The 19,039-nt window shown below is 46.3% G+C and overlaps 1 protein-coding gene across 3 annotated transcripts in view; it reads right to left on the bottom strand.

Annotated features, from left to right (window-relative positions):
* RBPMS (RNA binding protein, mRNA processing factor) overlaps window positions 1–18,648 on the bottom strand; it is a 159,344-nt gene extending 140,696 nt beyond the window's left edge. Inside the window, exon 1 of one of the 3 annotated variants that reach the window (XM_084877075.1) lies at window positions 18,143–18,648. In XM_084877075.1, coding sequence (XP_084733201.1) covers window positions 18,143–18,205 — 63 coding nt within the window. In that variant the 5' untranslated portion in view covers window positions 18,206–18,648. The remainder of the gene's footprint in view (window positions 1–18,142) is intronic. The other 2 variants (XM_084877076.1, XM_084877074.1) reach the window with 2 other exon arrangements.
* Window positions 18,649–19,039: the final 391 nt, after the last annotated feature.

Below are 19,039 nucleotides of genomic sequence, written 5' to 3'. Positions count from 1 at the left end.
ATAGAATAAAATTGTTATTAACAAAAGTACGGGCTACCGTCACAGCCGAGCTGTGGGGTTGGGGTTAAAGAGAGAGAGGGCCAGGGGCAGACAGTAGACACGAAGCTTGGAAATGCAGGGAAGGGCTGGGTCATGTGGAGCTTTACATTTGGCGAATGAAATCTGGATCTTACCCCTAACTGCTCCACAAAAATGTGGTGGACACTGCTCTTGACTCTTCAGAGCACTTTCTTACACATCGGATCCTTTGATCAAGGAGCCTCCAGGCAACACCTCTGGAAGGGGAATTTGCCACTAGTATAGAATGGACTAAGAGTGAGTGAAAGTCAGCTGAGGCCCTGAAGGCCTAATGGAGAGTGCAGACAGGTGAGATGGAAAAGACGGGAAAGGCTAGATTGCGGCAAGAAGTCAGAGGCCACCCAGAACCTCTGAAAGCAGAGGCACTATATATAACCGGGTGACTCACCTCCTCGAAAAGAGATTGCCACATTACTGATCACTGAGGGCGTAGGCAGGTCCCATACCTCAAATTCCTCTCTCCGCGAAGGCAGCATCCTAAGAGGCACTGAGCTCAAGAGACCTCTCGATCTCCTTGGAACAAACTTCTCTGTAGGAAGAGCACTCCAGACTGGCAGTGAGGTTTAGCCCAAGATGACAGATTTTGGATTAACTGCTCGGGTTCAAACCCAGGGTTTGCCGTTTATTAGCTGTGACCTCGAGCACGTTATTCAACTCTCTGAGCCCGGTTCCTCACCTGTACATTAGGAATAATGGCGGTCAGCACTTAGCGTGACGGTGTCATGAGGACTAAAAGAGTTAACACACACACACACTCATGTGAACGGTGCCTGGAACAAAGCAAACAAAGGTCCCCTTTTAAGCCCATCAATTATGGTCTCACACGACTATGCCCTTCCTTCAGAGCACTTATCAGTTTGTGCGTCTATGTTTACTTGTGCTTCTATTTATTATGCACTTCCTTACTGCACTGTACGTTCCAGAGAGGTCCGGGACAATGTCTATTTGCTGCCCATTGTATCGCCAGAGCCTAAATACAGTAGGAGCCTAGTATCCGTGGGATGACTCTATCGCCTAGGAATTATATATTTCTTTCGTTTCTAAGGCAAAGCGTCACCACGACTGATAACAGCCGTGCTATTCTGAATAGGCAGAATGAAGACACAAAGAAACAAATGCAGTCATGGCTTCTCGTGGAGGAAGTGAAGGGGAAATCGTCAAAGAGGGAAATGCTTTCTTGACTCCAGCATGCTAATCCACACGGCTTGTGTGGCCTTGCAAGCCTGGCTTAAAAAAAAACAAAACAGGCGAAAGGCTTAACATGTTGACACTGGGTTCTGCAGGTTGTACAACTATCACCAATGACAACTGACAAACAAAATTCTTTAAAATATCCTCAAACCTTTACCATTGTCATGCATTAAAAGTCAACAGCCAGCGGAAACTGGTTTGGCTCAGTGGATAGAGCGTCAGCTTGCGGACTGAAAGGTCCCAGGTTCTATTCTGGTCAAAGGCATGTACCTTGGTTGCCGGCACATCCACTGGGGCAGCTGATCGATGATTCTCTCTCATCGATGTTTCTAACTCTCTATCCCTCTCTCTTCCTCTCTGTAAAAAATCAATAAAATATTTTTTAAAATAAGTAAATAAAATAATAATAATAAAAGCCAAATAAGGCTCTCCCTACCACATAAACATGCCACAACCATTCCTACCTCTAACCCTTTATGACGGTGACACTCTCCTACCAGTGTCCATTCTTTCAACCTATTTAAACCTTACCAGTGACGGCCCATCTCTTCCTTCCAAAGAGCCTGTTTTACTCTCAGCCACAATGATCTCCCTCGTTGGATGTCTAAGTCCTGCCTATATTACACAACGCCGTCCATTTACATGGGAACTCAGATGGTTTCCTCAGTGTCTTCTATGTAGATTGGGTCCTTCCGTGTAGGCAGGAAAACCGTTCTCTGTACACACTTCCACATCCCCGCTGAGGGGCCAAGACAACAGCGGGCTCACAGCTCACCTTCGGTAAGGACCAATGACTGTACCCGAGGGGCATCGACCTCCTCCCCACTAACCAATGTTCTCTTCACCCACTCCTGGGCCATCTCTCAACTGGATTCTAAGACTCAAGAAAAGAAGGCATGCTTTTATTTTATTTGCAAAAGAGCTCCCAGTTCCTTTGAGAAAGAAGCTATCTATATACGTAAAAGGCTAATATGTTAAGCGTCCCACCGTCCAACCAGCAGCTATGATGCGCACTGACCACCAGGGGACAGCAGCTCGACGCAGGAGCTGCCGTGATGTACACTGGCCATTTAGAGAAATGGCACTGCAGACCTGGAGCCCACAAAGCAACACACTCAGCTTCTCCCAAGTGGGACACAGGCCCCACCACCACCCCGGAACAACCCCCCATCAAAACGCAGCCAATGCTGCTGAGGCCCCATGGCACATAACGTGACCCCCAGCCCAGCCCAGAAACCGTCGCTGTGGGTGCCAGGGAATGACCTCACATAGAAATGCCCGGCTTCCTCTCCCTCTAGCCTCCTTACAGTTCTTCAGCTCAGGAAAAGGACTGCCTTCATAGCCAGATGGAAACATTTCACACTTTAACCAAATGTCTGTGAAGCGCTTTCCCACGCCTCATCTCATTTGATCCTTACGGAAGTCCTGGATAGGAGACTCGGTGGAATCCTATTTTCTTTTCATTAGCCAGAAAATGGAGTTTTAGAAAGCTTAGAAACTTGACCCGACTGAAAAGAAATGGTCGACCTTGAAAATGACTTCAGGTTTTCTCACTGCACAGAATATAGTCAAGCATTGCTACAGTTAAATATTTCACCTTTGTTCTCCATGCGTGATCTACAATGTGCTCTGTGTTGATATTTACTGCTGTGTTGCTGACAATTACCTGAAAGAGAAGTTGGGGTGCTTCACTGGGCTGGAAAATTTAGCTTAATCAGCAAGCAGGTCTAATTAAGCAAATTTGTTCTATATCTAAAAAAGAAAGGCTAAATTGACTCGGGCATGTGCGATACATATAAAGCTCTCGCTGGTGCCAATTGAACACGTGTGTTTCTATCTGTCATTGTCTACTGTGAATTTGGTTGACACCTCTATTATAGAGAACGGATGAATAGCGCTATTAAAATATTTCTTCTAATCAATTTTCTTTCAATGTGCATGGATTTGTGCACCAGGCCACTAGTGTGCACATAAATTCGATATTATTTCATGACCTCAGTGGAAATTTGTTAAACACTAAATGAGATGCAAATTCCACTCATATGCAACAGTCAGGATGAGTCAAGACTGAGGTTTCTATTACATCTGCTCACTTCCTAGAGTCACACTCTCAGAACATGTGTGTAGGCTTTGCAGAGGGTGTGTGCTCGGCAGGAATGTTCTGTTAACAATTAAGGAGGCCTTGAGGGCTGGGGTTAATGGTGATTGCCCTGCCCACATGGGGAGACCTTAGCTCCACTCCTCAGACAGTCTCTGGCTCTCGGTATGCTGTGGGCATTCACAGTGAAAAGCCCCTTGCGGGAGGATGAAAACGCCCCAGTAGTCCGCTGTTCAGACACAGGAACACTTTTGGCAGCTCCTCCACTGGAGCCTGCCCTCCTCCTCCACTGACTGGGGAGGAGGAGAAACATTTGGGTCCGCGACTTTGTTTTAACTGTATCCATACAAGGTCCTTCCAGGGATGTAACTGGCTAGCTGTCCTCCAAAACTGACCCACACGTCTAAGCGTGTCTCTACCCTCATTTCAAGAGCAAACCAAACAGTGACCAGGAAAGTGGAGGGGTAAGGACATACCCAGCAGTTCAGACACGTTCCCACAATCTAACCGTTCTGAAATGGGACTGAACCTGACAAATGCTGGAACTGCCTCCATGAAATGCTGGGTATGCACACACAACACCCAAGGTACTGGTCATCGCCAGTCATGACGTGTATAGCCAGCAATCTCTATCAAGGACTTCATGTACAAGATCACAAAATCAACACTCTCATGTTCAATGAACTCAGGGATGACATCTCCAGAAATGACCCGCCAAACATCTGGTACCGACAGCAGTACCTGAATCCATTGGACAGTATCTTCAAATGGGATTTTTAAGAAGTCAACATGCCAGGTCCAGATGTTGTACAGATCAGACTGGAATATTAATTCTGAATCACAGAGAGCATAGAAATGGGAACAACTCCGCGGTGAGGAGCAGCCCCTGAAATGTTTTTTTGAACTGCAGTGTCAGGGACCTAGGCAAACGGGCCTGCTGAAGCCGCCGGTGGGAGTGAAGTTAGCACACTGCCTCTACAGAGGACTTGGCAATGAACAGCTTCTGCCTTAACAAAGAATGTGCGCCCTTTGACCCAGAAATTCCACTTCTAAAAGTTTAAGCAGAGGAAATCACTATGGCGCACACACGGATTTCGCTAGAAGGATGTACAGACACTGTTTATATCACAAAGCTGGGAACAAGCTACACGATCAATAATACCCACTGTCACGCGAAGATGTTCATAACACTGTCAACCAGAAAAAAAAGTCAAATGTAAACATTATCATAGCACGAGCTCGTCTTTGCTAAAATACAGGGGTGGGTGGGTGTTTGTGTGTGTTACATACACAGAGAAAAGGGCTTTAAAAAGATATACACCAGTGTTAACCCTGGTTGTGAAGAAGGGAATTGTAGAACTGTATATTTTTTGTTTACCTCTTTTTTCTTTCTGGGGGAAGAGGGGAGGAGAGGGAGGAGAATTAATGTAGGTGGACGTCTTTGCCAAAAAGGAAAACAAAAACTTTGTTTTGAAAAACAAAACAAAAAAGTGAAAAGAAACTTGGGTACAAAGTGATCCAATTAGTTAAACAAACGGCTTGGGAATTTTGGTCGTCCCAAACCTAAAAGACAAATAAATTAAAAATCCAATGGATTTATTATTTTCTTTTAATCTCTAAAATAGAACACATTACTACCCTTCCTTTGAGAAACTCTGGGAGGAATGACCCACAGACTTGAGTGCAAAACAGGATGTAAAATATGCAAACATCTCCCAAGAGATCATCTCTGCCGCCCAAGGTGTCTGTGCTGCAGCCCCTGCTAGGGGAGTGGGCAGTGCCCAGCGACAGCAACTACCCAAAACTGTGCTAACATCTCAGAGCTTCACATAAAGGGAAACCACCTGTGAACCTTACAATATTTCTCTATCACATCTCTCTATGAGAAATTTCCTAATTCACGTGACTGCAAATTCATCCATTAGGGGTAGAGAGGAAGGTGAGGTATGTATGGCAGGCTTCCTAAGCAGCAGGATTGCAAGTTCAATTTGAAAAATATAATGCTTATTAGGTTCGTGGAGAGATTTTGGAGAGCACTGGAGTGAGTGGGGGGCGCCAGGTTAAACAGCTGGGTTTCTATGCCTCGATCTCCTGCACCAAGTGGCACCCAGGTTACGCCTGGCCTGACCTCCTCAGTGAATAAGGAAAAACAACCCTTTGTAGGTAACTTTAGGGTGCGCTCACACCAGGATTTCTCTGGATAATCATGACCCATGATTTACAACAACAGAAATAAGAGCAATTCTTAGGTTGATGAAAGGCCTTCGGGGTGCTTTGAAAGGGAGAGGAAGAGGCAGTTAATGGTTAAAACGTCTCCAAGTATATTTGCCAAAACCAGAAACGCATAATATTCCAAACCCACAAGCACTTCTGAAGCTCTGCTCCCTCCCCACTGCCTTGTTTTTTGTTTTGAAGATAGAGGAGTCGGAGGTTGGCTGCACTATGACCAAATGGCAACAGATGCGGGTCTTGCAAAGGGCAAGATGCTTCCCTTTGATCTGAGAACGCGAAGGGAATGGACCAACACTTCTGACCAGGACATTTCACTGGGATTCAAGTTTGCCAGTAGTCGCACGAATGTGAAGAGCCATAGGCAAAAGCTGCTCAAACCCTAAAGCCATCAAACCCACAAACGAACCTCCAGATAACACCACAATTGGGAATGCTTGGAAGGCTGGGGCAGAAACAATGATCAATGCAAAGCATTTTAGTGCTATATTGCACAGTTCTTAAGCAGCTGAATGTTGAGCTTATCACTCGTGTTTTATTTTCTCTATAAAAATTCAAGTGGTGTTACACAGATAATAACGGGGAAACAACTGATACCCTAAATGAAAAACATATGCCAAGTGTACACTGTATATACTAGTAAGCCGCCAAACAAATCTTAAATCAACGTCTATTTCAACATCTGTAAATTAATAACACGACAGTAACCTTTCTCAAAAGTTTATGTGGCACGAAAATGAGAAAATCTACCAACACGTCGGACACTGGAATTTTCAATGGGAATAATTTTCCCCTGGACACCTTGGGATTATCAATGGCCACATCTCTTTTAAACAATAAGCATATTTTATAAAGTACAGTCTTCCATGACATCTAATGCACATGTTGGGATCTGAGCACCAGCCTTAGCCTTCCTCTATTCAGTAGCTGGTGCTGGGCAGTAAGTAAACTGACTTCTTTATCCACAACACACAGTATCCAACAGACACATCGGCAGGTCTTCCTAACACTGCAGTTACGATGGAAAGCCTAAAAACAGTGGTGTAGTCATGTGTTTTCTTCGAGAAGATGTTTGCCTTTTCAAGTGTTCTGAAAACGTAGGTAAACCACAACACCGTTTTCAACAAAATGTGTATTTCTAATTATGAGTGAGAAAATTTATATTCCTTTGAGGGGGTGGGGAGGGAGGAAGGAATGGGGTGCCCAGAATGGTGCAAGTCAGCAAGAATTTGTAAAGGCAAAGTAATTTTGATAAGACGACGACTTCCCCAGCAATAAACATAAATTCAGGATCCTGCTGTACAAAGCCGGATACAGAGACGTCACTTACCAGTGAAGACAGGAAGTTATCCCTAAGTTGGGGAGAGGCCTGGCAGTTCCTAGTTCATCTGGGCCAGCTATCCCACATGATTATAAACACCTTCTCCTGCCCCCCCCTCCCCCTACCCCCCCCCCCCCCTTGCCCCAGAGCCCGGTCACATGCACCACTTAGGAGAGGAGGAGGAGGCTGAAGTCATTCCTACGATCCAGGTTGTCTGTTGAGATTTAGAAAAATAAAGACAGTAGTTAACACGGTTTTTCAAATCTTTGATTTATTTATAGGGCATTTACTAGCAAATCACAGCGCCCCATTTTTTACTTATGGAGAAACAGACCCTACAAACTCTCCTCCTCCCTCCATTCCATATTTCTGCATTTTGCTGGTGATGGGTTTTTCAAGCTAAGTCTGAAAGCCAAGGTTAAGGCTAAATGTCACAGTGGGTGTAATTCTGCCCAACCTGCTCCTTTCTTGTTTTGGGGGGGTTAACACCCTCCTGAAGAGCTCCCCTGGTGCTCAGGGCTGGTACCGCCTGGCCCTGGGGCCCTTGGGAGAAAAGGCAGGGAAGGAATCTTCTCCCCCATCAGAATGGCTCAGGCAGAGGTTAATCTCCTAGCTCTGGTCCTCTGCATAATCCTCCTCAAAACACAAAGATGCAGGATGGGACTTAAAGAATCCCTTTCTTTAGCGCCGGTCATTTCCGGCCCTTCTGCACACCCAGAAACTCCTACCCATTCTTCAGGAGAGGCACTGACTTAGTGAAAAACAAAACAAAGGTCAGGCTTCAGCCGTTCTCCTGCCAACAGCCTGTCCCTCCGCCCAGGTGGATGCCATGCGGGCGTGTGTGCTCAGGATCACCTCGGGGAACGGGAGTGGGCTAGGTGGGCAGTGGGAGTGAAGCTACAGTTCTTTTCACGCACAATTTGCCTGTCCAATCCCTACATATTAGTTTAGGAAACAGAGGCTTCACTTTATCTTTGACAAAACAGCTGAAATGACTTGTCCTGAGTCCCTGAGAAAAGGAGAGAGAATCCTAAGACAACAATTTAAAAAACGAATGAAGAGTACTGATGGTTTGGTCAAGAACTAATGTAAGGATGTACCTGCCATTGGTTCTAACACTCTCAAAGGATGACCGTGAGGTTTAAAAAGTTTGCTCAAGGTCCTGTATTGTGACATGAATGCCACAGATGAGGCTTAGCCAATGGCCTGCGTTTCCATGAGTGCATCAGTGTGCTCAGCAGGCAGTCCAGCGACCAAAGGAATAGACTTACATTTCCTTCATCCTGAAATTCGAATACCAACGGCTCCTGAGTCGATGGGCCTGCCCCGTGAACGTGACCTGTGCCTGTGCGGTGCCTCCATAAAGGCTCACAAAACCCACACTGGACGCCCCCCCCCACCCCCCAGGCTGCCCGTACAGGTGCCTGAGGGCTGGATTGGTCCAGCCACAGCCTCCATCATCCTGAGCTGCGTGCCTTTCCACTTTGTAGGCAAACGGAGGGAGAGAAAACACTGTTGAGCTTGAGGCTAGACTAACTCATAGGACAGAGTGTGTTAAGTCTATCTCCAAATCAATTCCACCTGGGTTACTAACATGAACCCTGCGCAACCCAGCAGTCACGTCTGCGAAACAGGAATCAAAGTCACCTAGCGTACTTTTACCCATCACCCCGTCCCAGGCCCACATTTCCCTCCTGGCTCCGGGAAATTCTGTACTGGGTCTCCATTCTCACTGGGCAAAGGAAAGGAAGAGTTCTTAATGTGTAAAAACAAACAACTGTGCATAACCCCTAAGCGACCACAAGGGATCTATTATCGACACTTACCCTCCCAAATTTCCTGGCTAAAAGCTGTGATAATTAGACTTTCTGATGTAATTAAGTGGAGATGGGGATCCAGAAATGATCGCCTTGAAGGCAGTATTCATTAAAATTTAATCTAAAAACTGCTGGGAAAAGGTTTATGATGCTGTGGTGTATTGTACAGGCTTGAGTTTGACAGGTCAGTCTAGTTATTAAAAAAAAAAAAATTGCCGAGCAGTTTCAGGTATTGGGGGTCAAAGGGCCCTAAGACAGAGGTCCCTTCGGCCATGGAGCCACATTCCAGGAGTGGAAGACAAATAAGTACACAGGTAATGTCAGTGACTAAGAAGTACCATCGGGGAAAAAGAAAGAGGAGGGCTGCAACAGTGGTTTGGAAAGTGGAGCTACTTTCAATTTGGAGGTCAAAGATCTCTCCGGGTGACATCTGAATCTGAACAGAGATCCGAATGAGTGACAAGGAAGAGGCTGGCCTGTAAACATCTGGGTGTAGGGTGGGACAGCCAGCACAAAGGCCCTGAGGCAGAAACGGGTTTGGCCAGTTGGAGGGACCTAACAAGGCCAAGCAGCCGAAGGCTGAAGGCGGCTGTGATTCCTGGAGGATGAGGTCAGAGACCGGCAGGGCCCGGTCGGTCACATGCACCACTGGAGAAATTTTAAGCTTCTCCCCACCAGCTGTAAAACCTTGGACAAATGACTTAATATCCCAGAGCCTCGGTTTTCTTACCCCTAACCATGGGATGGTAACACTCCATGCGGTTAAAGTGCAATGTTTAAAGCAGAGTAGACAGACACTCCTTAGTAAATGCTTAATGAATGAATGTGCAAAAATAAAAATAAATCCACAAACGCTTTCACAAATCTGATTGTATTTGGATATATACCTGATCTTCAACTCGCCCTTCAATTAATTTTCTTACCCATTAAGTGGGACTCAGAAAGAAAATCTGAGCAACAAAAAATGGTCTCGGCATGAGTTAGCTCGAACAAGTCTTTTGCTCATGAATGGGGAAATGTTTCAAGATCCTGGAAAAGGAGGAATTGGGTTTCAAAAAGGAGAGAGGGGAGAAGGCAGAACAGGAACACAAGGATTTGGCCCAGCAGTGGCTGACTGGACTCCGGCCGCTCCCTGTTCCTTCTGATTAGCAAGGCCCTGGGGAGAGGCAATTCACAGTGTTTTCAGTCCCCTGTCACCCAGCATCCCTGGGCCGGCACTGGACGGGGTGTGTGTGTGTGTGTGTGTGTGTGTGTGTGTGTGTGTGTGTCGGTCCGACCGTCCCTCCTCTAACCCCAAAACACTTCCTGCTGGCTTAGAGGGATACCGTATTGAAAAACAGATGCCTCTGGAACTCGCACGTTCTAAGTCCTGTAAATCACACATGCTGGGGAAGGTAATTACACCGCTGCAGCACTTCCCCTGCCAGCACAAAGGAAACTCTGGTACTTCTGTAATAAGATAGCACTTTCCGTGCAGTCCCTTCTCTCCGGAGGCCCCAACTATGCATCTTCTAGGTGAGCCTAGGAGAGATTTTTTTCACAAAACTGGATCCTGGGGGTTCCGGGAAAACACTGATTTTTAATCTCTGAGACTTCTCTTAAAATAATGCTGGCCACCTGCCGGCATACCTACCTGGTGACATAATTCAGGAAGAGCAAAAGGAATGTCATTTAAAAATCAACTCGTGAGAAATAAAGGCTAATTCAAAGGAGAAAGTGGCCTCCTGCTTGTTTTCAAGGGTTGGTGAGACGCACCCCAATGTTGAGACACCCGGGTTTCTCGCCCCTCTGTCAGACCCCAGGGGCTGGGAGGACGGAGGGAGGCGGCTCCTCAGCATTTACATTTGTATGACAATGCCGTACTACAGCCCGGAATTTTAAGCTCATCATCCTGGTGTGATTGGCATTTATGACTGCTATTTCCTTTTCCTCCACTCTTCTGCATAATATGCATCATAATGGCTACAGTGAGTTAAAACCTAGGAGAAAACACCAATGCAGGGGCAGGTTGTTGACTTCAATTCCCAGGCTCTCTTTTTTTTCTTTCTCCACCAGCAGATCCTTAGCCGAGAGCAGAAAAGGCAGCAGCACATTGAAAATGTGGCCCACAGAATAGGCGACTTAGGTCTCTGGCCAAAGGCTCATTTTGTTATTTCACCTCCTCCTCCACCACCAAATAAAGTTAAAAAAAAAAGAACAAAGCAACTCGGGGAAATTTTTCTCTTAGAAAAACACTGAAGACTCTCCAAGCCGCCCGTCTACCTGTACTTTGTAAGCCCACCTACAAATGTTGTGGTAGATTGACCTTCTAGGCACAGGGTGTGTGTGTTGTGGGGGGTGAGGGAGGGAGAACAGGGATGGAGTGTGAAAGCCTGGGAGTTGACTGAAAATTTTAGAGAACAATTTCCATTGACTGTGGATGAAAGCAAAAAAAAAAAAAAAAAAGCATGAGAAATACTATAGGTACCTAGATTTTTCTAAGCTCCTTCCTATTCCCAATTTCAAATGGATTCAGTATACCAAACACTACTAGGTGATAATTAGGCAGACTGTACGTAATACATTTTCATATTTCTACATTACAGAGTGCTTTAATGTTTTTGCTTTAATTTTCCCCAAGTTCTCTCCCTCTCTCCCCAAACACTTTTTTGCATTGATAAAAACTTAAGTAAAATGCCTTTCTCTTTTGTTGCCTACCCACACGGGCTTCCTAGAAAACAGAATCCTGGCATCTCTCTTCAATTTTCTGGGCCCTCGCCCTCACATTGCCCACAGGTCCTTGAACTGTTCTGAAAATCGCTTTTCAAAATCAAATCTCTGCACCTCCAAACCAACGTCTTCATCACCTATGTGCCTCCTTTTCTGCCCTTTTCAGCCTCCCCATTTCCTATTTCTACAAATACAGCCGAAGACTGTAGCTGGTTATACACCGGGGAAACCCAAGCCACTGCCCGGACGCAGCTCACCGTCTCTCCCGTGAATCTGACAGTTGTTGAGGCCCCTGAACACCTCCGTCTCTCTGGCTCTGTGGCCACTCCAAAACTTGCTGCACCCCCTTTCCCGCTGGAATGTTCTAGAATGCCAGGTCTCTCCTACAGAGCAGCCCAGATCCCATCACAAGATAAAGCCTGACTCCCGGGAATCAAAGGCCAGCTCCTCCATCATCTCCCCTCTGAGGCCTCCCAGACTCTCCCTTCCTCTCCTGGCGGGCCTTGCTTGCTGTCTCCAAAAAGGGTCCTTTTTAAAAAGCCCCTGTATTTTGATACAGGCCAGTCTTTCTCCCACTGTCTCAACCCTTTCCTCATCTGGCTAAATCTTTAATTGAGACCTAGCTCAACTGTCACCTCTTGTCAAAGCTTTCCTTGACAACAGCTCCATTACCCTCTCCTTGCAGTGTGCACTGTGTCCTGCTTTAGCATGGTGCTTTATGACACCTGTCTGTTCACAAGGGCCATCAGAGGCCTTGGCACCCCCAGAATCTGCCCATCACCCCCGTTACTCAGCCTCTCACAGTGGCTCCCTATAAAATGAGGTTCATCATCAAGGCAGTACCCGCATCAATTTGTTGTGAGGATAAAACAATGTTAATACACATCAACTGCTTGGCCATTACTTGACATATAGTAAATATTCAAAGGTTAACCATTTCGTGGGTGAATGGATTAAGAGACTTCTGAAAATTTCATAGGATCCAATATTCCAGTATTTTCTTGTTTCTGCTATCATAAACATGACCAACTGGGCAACTGTATTCTGATAAACTCAAAGACTTGTCTTGGTTTTATTTGCAGTCAAGCCCTGCCCACCCCAAACACACACAATACACTGAGGTTGTTTAAAACAGTCTTCCAATACACATTGAAGAGTCACACCCAAGTTATCCCCAGACATCAGATAAACTCATCCCCATCAGGGATGGTATTCTGATACTGACATAGCATCCATTTAAATATCCGGTCCAGGTACGTCCCGCATGGCCTCAAGCCCACTGAGCCGTGCACACACTCTTGCTGCAGCTATTATTAAGGTTCATTCCCCTCATTCCTCCCTAAGTTTTTTCTTTGACCAAAGCAAGCACTGCTCAAGAGGAACATTTGCATTCCCTTTCCCCTATCCCCAGGCAGACACGAAGGTGCCAAGTGAAACTGAACACAAACATTCCGAAGTGGCTGTCACACAGGGCAGGCTTGTTTGGGAACTAATTCAGGGAGCTCTGTGCTCTTCCAGGGAGCCTTGGAGGAGCCCAAGTCCAAGGATCAAAGAGAGTTCCGCAGCAGAAACCAAATTCTAATGGTGAAGACCCAAATGCAACCTCGGAGTGAGCGGGCCCACACTGGCGGGGGCTGGAGGATGGACCAGGCATGCTCACCTGTGAACTCAAATGGAGGCCATTCATGGCAGGTGGAGGGAGTTAACTTCCCAGCGGATCCATCCATGACTGTGGGCAAGGGATCTCCATCACAAACAGTGGCTGCTTTTTAACATCATCACCAATCCTACCAATAAGGCTATTTTGTAAGTGATGCATGTATAAAGAAAAAGAAGTGTGTGTGTGTGTGTGTGTGTGTGTGTGTGTGTAGTTTGCAACTATGTGTGCAGTACTTCGCTGGTGCTGGGGTAGTAGGTGTTGAGTGTTGGGAATACTGTGACAAGATGTCACTGATCTTCAAAAAAAACACCACAGGAAAGAAGGTAATGATTCAGGACTTAAATGAAGATAACAGAAAGCTAAACAGAGATAACTGGGATTCTGAGGAAAACCATCTCTTAGGGACTGAGTGATGGGATCCTGCAAAAATGAAGGCTGAAACTTGAGAGCAGTGCAGGCAAGATCAAGAGGGAAACAGTGGGTGAAAGCAGTGGTTTGCAGAGTATGTTCAGGCAATTTTGTCAAGTTTGGATCTTACTGTGTGGAGATCGGCCTTACGCTGAAGGCGCGTTGAGGCTGAGGGAGTCAGAGGACACTGCAAAAGGGTGTAGGGATGGATTGAGAAAACAGATGAGAACAAAGAGAGCTGCTCAAAATCACGAAGATGAGCCAGGACAAGGGAGTAGGTGAGAAACACTGTGAAGAAAGTCTAAGATTCCTGCAGCCACACTTGTGAACAAAACAGAACGGAACCAGACCAGTGGTTTCGTGACACCTACAGATAGCGCAAAGAAACGTAATGACCTCTACAAAGCAAAAGTCGTTGTTTTTGTTCATGTGTTCATTTTAGAAAATCCAGAAAGCACAGAAAAACATCAGAAAGTAAATAAAAATGATCTATATTCCACCAATCTGACAATTTTTCTTATTATTTGACATGTATTTTTTTAAAGAACTGGCATATGGTATGGATATTAAAAATATTTTCTCTTCATATAATGTTGTAACATTGAGGATTATCCCCTCATTTGAAATGTAGTCAGAAGCAGGAAGAGACAAAATCAGATTCTCCCAGGGAGCGTGGCGATGTGGACACACATTGCTTCTAAAATTCCTGACCTCCAGATTTGGGAGGAAATACATTTCTGTTGATTGAAGTCCCCAAGATATTTTTCCTTCCCCATCCCAATACTGATCACTTTTGTCCTGGCCAAACTATCTATCCCATGAACAAATGCCATGGAAACAAAGAAGCCTGCACATGAACAGAAGGGTTTATCAGGGGAAAACCACCACTGGGAGAATAACAAAAACCACCAGAATAACAAAAAGCGCGTGCCATGTGGGCGGTGGTCTTGCAGCATCATTTTACTATGAAGTCACCACATTTCCACCCAACGCACTTGTCACCAAATCTGTCCTTTGACTTAAGTATACGTTGATTGTATTAGATTTGATTTGGAGTAACAGAAACTCCAGACATGGTTAAATTGTATAAAACCGTTCTGTACTTTTCATAATATAGATGAATCTTAACACTCAATGAAAACCTGAGGTTGCCACACCAAATGGACACGGTACCCTTTTCTCTGTGCCAATTGTAAGAAACTATTTTCTTCATGACCCCAATATTTTGGCAAAATTACTACCCACTTTAAAAGAAGGAATGCGAGGTAAAGATTGGTATTAACTTCTGAAAAACTGACTTGACTACGTTGATTTCTGCCCAACATCTGCCAAACATCTTGTTGATCAATATTCCAACACTGCCAAGTCCTTTGCTTTTTTAGATTTAAGTACAAGAAAACTCAGTCAATGCAATTTAGGGAGATATTACTCTAACATCAGCACCTCAACATAATAAAACACCTTAAAAAAATAACCTGTAATCAGCCTAAAAAGTACCCAATGACACAAAATAAAACTAAAAGCAAATTATTTATTTAGCTTATTTCCCAAAAAGAAATTCCTATTTTGAAAAGTCAGTGACCAAAAAGACATTATGTCTACCATTACTAGGTTTTAAGAGAGCTCATATTTAAAACAACTGGTAAATAAGTTTAAGTCATTACTTATCTATTAATAAAGTCTGATCAAGTGTAAATTACCAAAGGTGTTTCAGAAAATACTGCCTAGTCCAAAATTAGAGGCAAATTCTAGGAATTATTTTGTTAACTGCATAATGATATAAGAAATAATCTAATACCCTGTACATAAGCCTTATAACTCTCAGATCCCAGAAAGATTTTGACAACCAGTTTTCCTTTACAATTTGCATAGCAATACACATGCATAGCCAGATGTGTTCTCTCTTCCACAGTTGGCTAGCCAAATCTTAAAATTATTTCCCTCCCTAAGTTTTAAATACTACCCAAAGCTGAAGTATATGTCCTGCCCAAGTTCTAAAAAAAAAAAAAAACTTCCAAACTTAAAAAGCTGCAAAAAATTCTCCTAAATCCTAGACTGCTTTTTTAGATTTAAGTACAAGAAAATAGACTTACAATCCATACAGTTGTAACCTATTAAGTGTTTTTGCATCAGTTATTTCAGTGTAAGCTCTAGAAGCTGAGATAAAATGTTGAGGAAGAGAAAAGGAACTTATTTTTAAAATAGGGGGAAAATTACTTGGATTCTATAATGTGGCTCAGAGAGGGCAAATTACCCGGATGATGTATGAAATAAACTACTTTCTCTTGATGACTCGACTCTTTTCCTCCTCAATTCAATCACCACCAGAAACTACAGCAAGACACATTTTTTCCCTCTCTTGCCATTATGTGTATATAACATTTTGTTTGTGTGTACTGTTTACCCGAGTCCTCAGCTAAGACTTTTAAATGGGTTTGGGGACAAATTGCTGATCGCTGGGTGGGCAGAAAAAGGATCCAGTGTGGCGGTTTTGTATAATGCTGAGCACATTAATGGGACTCACTAAAAACCATATTTATTTTACTTGTGGCTTTCAGGGTTAGACAAAAGAGGTTAGGAGTTTTTCCAAATCAAAACATAACCCAATCCAGGGAATTAGGGCAAAATTACCTGGATCCTTCAGGCCAACTTCCTCACTTTTCCTGAAATCTTAACGTTATAAACCTCTCTCTTCACCTCTTGTGCAATTTGGGTTCTGAAATCTTCCTAACTGTCCTCTTTTTTAAAAAAAAATAGCAAATACCTTGCTATGACTACGGACACTTCCTTGCGCCACGTGCCATTCCCACCTGAAAAGGAACGGTCAGGGCAACAGGACAGATAAAAGGTCAAGCAGAAAAATGTGACTTTTCTCTAATTTTATCAAGTTAAGTAGGTTACAATTGGGAATATGCAAACCTTTTGCTACCTACACCCAAAAAAATTTTGGTTTGCCTGATTTAACTATTTCCCATTTGCAAGTTTTCTCAATTGGATGAACACACAGAAAGATGGTTTCCTACACTATAGCTCCACCCTTCGAAGTAAACAGCCTGCCGACCTAACTGAAATAGAAAGGTTTCTGAAGCAAGCATTACAGTGATGTGTTAGGTGAATTAGTAACATGTAGCAATTCTTTAAAAAAAAAAAAAAAAAAAGGCAAATGTCACGGTTTCTTCAATTTTACTTCAAAGGTAGGGAAAATAAATAGCAAAGCAACCCAGTAAGGTTCAAGAAAAAGTGGAACATGAAAATGGGAATCTTTATCTCTTTGAAAAAGAAAATGTCTATATGGTTGCTTCATTTGTAGTTGAAAACAAGAATGGAAGCAACACTTTTCAAATTAACAGTTCATAATCAAATGGGCAATTTCCTCCAGTGAGAGGGCAAGTTTTGGCCTGCAGCAATTCACTGAGGTGACACTACCATGTAAGTTTGCATCTTCTTAGGTCTCTCCCCTATCTTCCCCATTTAAATATGCCCCGTTTTACAAGTGGACAAGGTGCTGATGGCTTATATGTATTTATTAAACCTCCGCAAAGCTTGGCTTCCCTAGCAGAATTTTAGGTTACACACCACACAGTGCCTCAGTAATAATCTAAACACCCTACAAACTTTATAAGTTTAGGGTCTTTCTGCTAACCTCCTCTATTGGGATAAAGACCTGTAAGAGTGCTTTACAGGTCACATCTAGATGCATACTTGCATCCACACGCACTCTAAAGTCCTTTTTAGAATGTCTTAGAACTCAAGGGAGTGGGCTCTTTAAAAAGTAGGCGAAACAGACTGCTTCTTGGACCCCAGAGACTGCACCTGCGGGAACAGAAGCACCACACGGGACACCACCAGTGTAAGGACACGATTCTGAAAGCTGCGTTGAGGAGTTCCCTCCTACCCTCCCTGAATTGTTTCTATCGGAGGAGCGCTGCGCACCGCAACCTTTCAGTTGTTATTAGGGACCCCCCCACAAGAAATGTAGGCTCAGAAGCCCAAGTCCTATTAAAACAGCTTCGATGACCACTTGGTGAATTGTCAAGTTTTAAACTTCCTTTCCTCCCCCACCCCCCACCCGCCCCTACTCCTCAGCACCGCGTCGCCCTAAATTGACAAAACCTAATCGCCCAGGTTCGGGGTCTTTGACTCATCAGAGAAGAATGTGGCTCAGGAGTTATCTATTAATCCAAAATGCCTCCGCCTGGAAGATATTTCACCGAGACCTTCCGACGCTGAGGGAGGGGGCAGGGCACGGAGGGTATCCTTTTGGGACGAACTTTCCCCGAGTCCTTCCTTGAACCGCATTCACAAACACAGCCCACAAACTGCACCCACACACACACACACACACCCCACAAACTGCACCCCCCGCTTCCCGCGCCCTGACCCCGGCTCCCAGGGATCTGAGGTCACCCCGGAGTCAGTTTTCGATTCCGCTTTCAAAGTCTCGGGGAGACAAAGCTGAGCATTATGCTTACAAGAAAGTCTCCGAAAAGTCCGAAAAGTTACGCGATGCCAGGCGCGCACCCACGGAAACGCGCTCTCGGAGGGGACCCCCTCCGGGGCCCGGACCGGGCCGTCCCACCCCGCGCCCGGCGGCCCCGCACCCGGAGGAGCCCGCGCCCGGAGCCCCGTACCTCCTCCTCCTGCAGGCTGGCCTCGCTCGCGGGGCTGTCCTCGGCTTTGACGCCGTTGTTCATCTTCCCGGGCTCCCTCGCCGGGCGGCGGGCGCGGGGCTGGGCGCGGCGGGCTCGCCCTCTTCCCGTCCCCGGGCGGCGGGCGGCGGGCGCGGGGCGGCGGCTCAGGAAGCGGGGATCCGGGCGGGCGAGGCGAGGCGCCGGGACCGAGGCGGGACCGACCGGGGCGATCGGGACCCGGGCGGAGACCTGGAGAGCGAGGCGGGCGCCAGGGGAGGAAGGAAGAAAGGATGGGCGAGGGCGCGCCTCCAGGAGTGACCCCGGAGAGTGGGGAGGCGGCCGAGGGGCCCGGCGGCTCCTGGAAGGCGGGGCGGGGGGCGCGGGGCGGAGGCGGAGGCGGCGGAGTGCGGGCGGCGGGGACCTGGGACCGGGAGCCGCTGAGTGCGCGCTCCGGACAGGCTCTGGGAAGTCCGGGATCCGGGCAGCTCCCTTTCTCTCGCCTTCCTCCTCCCCTCCCTTCTCCCCTCCCCTCCCCTCCTCCTCCTGCCCCCGCCCTCCCTGGCCGGGCAGTGGCTGTCGCCGGGAGGGACGGGACCGGACGGGACGCGGAGGGCGAAGCCCCCGCAGGAGGAGGGGCGGTCCGCGGCCCAGAGAAGAGAGCCGGGAGGGGACCCGCCGGTCCCCGGTCCCCGGTCCCCGGCTCCGCGGCAGGTCGGAGGGTCAGGGCCGCCGAAGGGGAGGGATGGCCAGGTCCTCAGGGTGACCTCAGGGAGAGCCTGCTTCTGGGCGGCCGGACGTGGGTGAACTGGCGGGGCAGTGCGCGGGGCTCTGGTGCGGGGCTTCGGAGCGCCAGGCCCCCCTTTAAGTGCGATGTGCTACTTTTGTTTGCTGGCTTCT

This window comes from Pipistrellus hanaki, assembly GCF_964339955.1.
Source record: "Pipistrellus hanaki genome assembly, chromosome: 3".
Taxonomy (NCBI): Eukaryota; Metazoa; Chordata; class Mammalia; order Chiroptera; family Vespertilionidae; genus Pipistrellus; species Pipistrellus hanaki.
The sequence above is the reverse complement of the archived record's forward strand: the minus strand, read 5'-3'. Positions and strand labels throughout refer to the sequence as shown.